Below are 4,281 nucleotides of genomic sequence, written 5' to 3' on the forward strand. Positions count from 1 at the left end.
TGAGAGAGAGACAGGGCCAGGAGCAGAGGGGGCGGGGGTTTGGGGAGGAGGCAAGGAGGTAGGGAAATGTGGCCAAATACTAATAGTGGCTGAATCTAAATGAAAGTTTTACTGGAATTTATAATTTATTAATGTAGCTTTTATATGTTTTAATAATTTTGACCATAAATAAGGCTGATCACTGAAGGACTGATGCTTTCAAACTGTGGTGCTGGAGAAGACTCTAGAGAGTCCCTTGGACAGCAAGGAGGTCAAAGCAGTCAATCCTGAAGGAAATCAACTGTGAATATTCACTGGAAGGACTGGTGCTGAAGCTGAAGCTCCAATACTTTGGCCACCTGATGCGAAGATCCAACACATTGGAAAAGACCCTGATGCTGGGAAAGATTGAGGGCAGGAGAAGGGGGCAGTAGAGGACAAGATGGTTGGATGGCACATCAACTCAATGGACATGAGTTTGAGCAAATTCTGGGAGATAGGGAAGGACAGGAAAGCCTGGTGTGCTGCAGTCCATGGGATCACAGAATCACACAAGATTGAGCAACTGACAACAAAAATAATTAATTAATGTAGCTTTTATGTGTTTTAATAATATCTAAAAGCCACTTAATAAAATACGTATATTTTATCAAATATTTCTGTAAGTTAAGTAGGCGTGGAGTCTTCTTGTATAAGCTCAATCCACCATGTTAAATTGAAATCTATGAATTTATAATCCTATACATGCACATACACAGTAGTCTCTTCTTTACAAATATAAACATAACTACTTACTTGGGATAATTTAATAAAGATAAAACAGAGAATATGTTGAAAGTTGAGATACATTACCAGAGAAAAAGATACAGGAAAATGTGGTAACTGAGTCTTCATTATAGATTTGAAGACAGCCAAAAAAGAGGAGGGTGAAGATTATTTCTTCATTATAGCCTAACACTTAAGTACATAAAAGACATGAAAATTTTAATAAGGCCATTAAATTATCTCACATTAGCAATTAAAATTCATTATTTCAGTTTCTAGAATAGAAAATGATATGAAAGTAAGGTACAGATTTCACATTAATTTTGTCAAAATTACAAAGAAAAACTCTAAGGAATAAGTGATCTTAAAATAACCTGAATATTTGATAGTCTTTTTGTGCTGATTAAGATAGGATTAATATTTACTAATTCTCATTAAAATAGAAACAGGAATAGTTAAAGTAATTGTTACCAAAAGGAGTATATGGTGTGTGGGGTCTGACTGCTTGCTGCTCAAAAGCCAGTAAACAGGCCAGGTTGATGGAAAGGAAAGTTGCTTTATTTCAGATGCCTGCAACTGGGGGAGAGGGGTGGCAGATATCTGTCCAAAGGCCAGCTCCCCCCACTGACAAGCAGAGGGTGAGAGAATTCATAGACAGGCAGGCGCAGGGGATGGGGGTGTGGGGGTGTGGCGCTACATGCAAAAACAGCATAGTCACAATGGTCTGACCAGCATCTTCTTGAATGTTTTAGGTACAGTTAATCTTCAGTTCTGGGGTCCATTAGTTTCAATTCGTTTGAGGTCAATTCTCAGAATTGTGGAAGCTCATGTCCTAGGTACAGTCTGCTCATCATGTAGGTAATTTCTCCACCTCGGGTTTTAGTATCTCTAAGAGAGCTCACAGGATATGGCTCAGATTATCTACAGCCCTTGAGAAAGAACTGAAGGTCCTTGACTATGCTTGATGACTACATTATTATTAGTCTCCTTAGACAGTTTTCCTTTGTTTTAGCATTTCTCTGATTAAATGTATTCTTTGATTAAGGTTTCCCTCAGGCAAAAGGCAGGCAGAGGACATGGGAAGGGGCAAGGACCATATGATCCTGCTCCATTTCATAATGACATAAATATCTCATTTATTGAAAATAATGTATGTACACACCCAATTCAAGGATGAAAAGTTGTGGAGGAGGGGTTGGTTTTGACAAATACAGAGAACCATAATACCTTTACTCATGTGGAAACAATGGAAAGGGTGTTGTTAGAAATACAGCTTTAAAACTGGGTTCCTTGGAGCAACAGCCTTCCCCGGAGTCTTCAGGCAAATGCATAAAAATCTCTGCTCCCTGATGCCCAGCTCTCAGAGTCCTCCTTGATTCATCACATTGTATTCTATGAAGACTGCGTTTGAAGCGCGTAAGTAAGTTATTTACTGATATTGTATAAACTTTAGGAAAGGGAAGAAAATTACAGCATCAAGACTAAACTGTTTAGGGGAACCAAAGCAGACATTTGAAAATATTAAGACCTTTGTCTGGTGTTAAGTAAGCAGAGTGATATCTAATGTTCTCCAATTTTAAAACTCATAATAATTAACTCCTCCCAGGATAGCATCCAATCTCCTTAACTTGTAATCATAGCCAAAATACTTTTGCTTCTATCTTTTTACCATTGCATGTAGATATGATTGATCACACAACCATACAGGGTTGCAAACTGTTTAAAATATTTAATGCTTTTAAAAATATTTAAATGCATTAAATATTTCTATGACAGAAGCTTATCCTTAAACTCCCAAAAGACTTCATGTCATTCCCCACCTAACTGACCTCTATCCAATGACATCCCATAGCCAAATAGACCGAATTAGTCATTCCATCTGGTTCCCATAGTATTTTTTCTTGGTACTACTATTATCTTTCTTTACCATATAATTTTCTTTAACTATATAAACATTCATTATCTCTGTGAGATTATTACTTCATTTTACAGATAATATCTTGTTCATCTTCCCATCCTATATTGTTCCTGGCTCACTCGCTGTGGAAAAGAATCAGATAGATGCCATGAGCTCTGAGTAGAGTCTGAAATTTTGATTGTGTCTGTTAACAGGGGGTGAGGTCCTAGTCATCTGCTCCAGGTATGACTGTCTTTAACCATACTGGTGTTAGCCACACAGTCTTCTACTTTGTGGGCATCCCTGGCCTTGAGGACCAGCATGTGTGGATCTCCATCCCCTTCTTCATCTCCTATGTCATCGCCCTGCTTGGGAACAGCCTGCTCATCTTCATTATCCTCACCAAGCGCAGCCTCCACGAACCTATGTACCTCTTCCTCTGCATGCTGTCTGGAGCAGACCTTGTCCTCTCCACATGCACAGTCCCTCAGGCTTTGGCCATCTTCTGGTTCAATGCGAGGGAGATCTCCCTGGATCGCTGCATCACTCAACTCTTCTTTATCCATTCCACCTTCATCTCAGAGTCAGGCATCTTGCTGGTGATGGCATTTGACCGCTACATTGCCATATGCTACCCACTGAGATACACCACTATTCTTACACAAACACTGATAGGGAAAATCGGTGTGATTATCTTTTTGAGAAGTTATGGTACAATTTTCCCAATAATATTTCTTCTGAAAAGGCTAACTTTTTGTAAAAGTAACATTTTTCCAACCACTGTTTGTGAGCACATCGCCGTGGCCAAATTTTCCTGTGATGACATACGAGTAAACTTCTGGTATGGATTTTTTGTCCTGTTGTCAACAGTGACCTTAGATGTTGTGCTAATATTTGTATCATATATGCTTATTCTCCGTGCTGTCTTCCGCATCCCTTCTCGAGATGCTCGCCACAAAACTCTCAATACATGTGGCTCCCATGTCTGTGTCATCATACTCTTTTATGGACCTGGGATCTTCTCAGCTTTCACTCCTCGATTTGCACATCATATCTTACCCCATGTCCATATCTTACTGGCCAATGTTTGCATTCTGGCTCCTACTATGCTGAATCCCATCATTTATGGGATCAAAACTAAACAGATCTGGGACCAGGTATCTCAGGTTTTGTGTCAAAAAAAGATATGACTTTGGAAATGGAAGCAAAACTACTGTATTCTCAACATTTTTCACTCAGAGTCCGAAAAATAAACCAGCTCACCTTCTTAATTCATTCTTACTCTAGATAGGTATTTGGAAAAAGACAAATTATGGATAATCACTTGGGCTTCCCTAGTGGCTCAGATGGTAAAGAGTCTGCCTACAATGCGGGAGACCCAGGTTCGATCCCTGGGTCGGAAAGACCCCCCTGGAGAAGGAAATATCCAGTACTTTTGCCTGGAAAATCCCATGGGCGGAGGAGCCTGGTAGGCTACAGTCCATGGGGTCGCAAAGAGTCGGACACGACTGAGCGACTTCACTTCACTTCATGGATAATCGCTAGATTATACTTTCCTGGTTTGTTGCATGTCGTGACATAGTTATGCAGTTCTTATTCCTCCTATATATTTTGGGGCATGGCTGTATATATTCTTCCCT

At 39.8% G+C, this 4,281-nt stretch overlaps 1 protein-coding gene across 1 annotated transcript; it reads left to right on the forward strand.

The window, feature by feature from the left end:
• The first annotated feature begins 2,886 nt into the window (after positions 1 to 2,886).
• Positions 2,887 to 3,831, forward strand: LOC133261037 (olfactory receptor 52B4-like). Its single transcript, XM_061439626.1, has one exon. It carries the CDS (start codon positions 2,887 to 2,889, stop codon positions 3,829 to 3,831), a length of 945 nt encoding a protein of 314 aa, XP_061295610.1.
• Positions 3,832 to 4,281: the final 450 nt, after the last annotated feature.

The sequence above is a fragment of the Bos javanicus genome, chromosome 15 (genome assembly GCF_032452875.1).
Source record: "Bos javanicus breed banteng chromosome 15, ARS-OSU_banteng_1.0, whole genome shotgun sequence".
NCBI classification, from domain to species: domain Eukaryota; kingdom Metazoa; phylum Chordata; class Mammalia; order Artiodactyla; family Bovidae; genus Bos; species Bos javanicus.

Excerpts from the sequence above, each read along its gene's own strand:
- LOC133261037 (XM_061439626.1), top strand. The coding sequence starts at position 2,887 with ATGACTGTCTTTAACCATACTGGTGTTAGCCACACAGTCTTCTACTTT.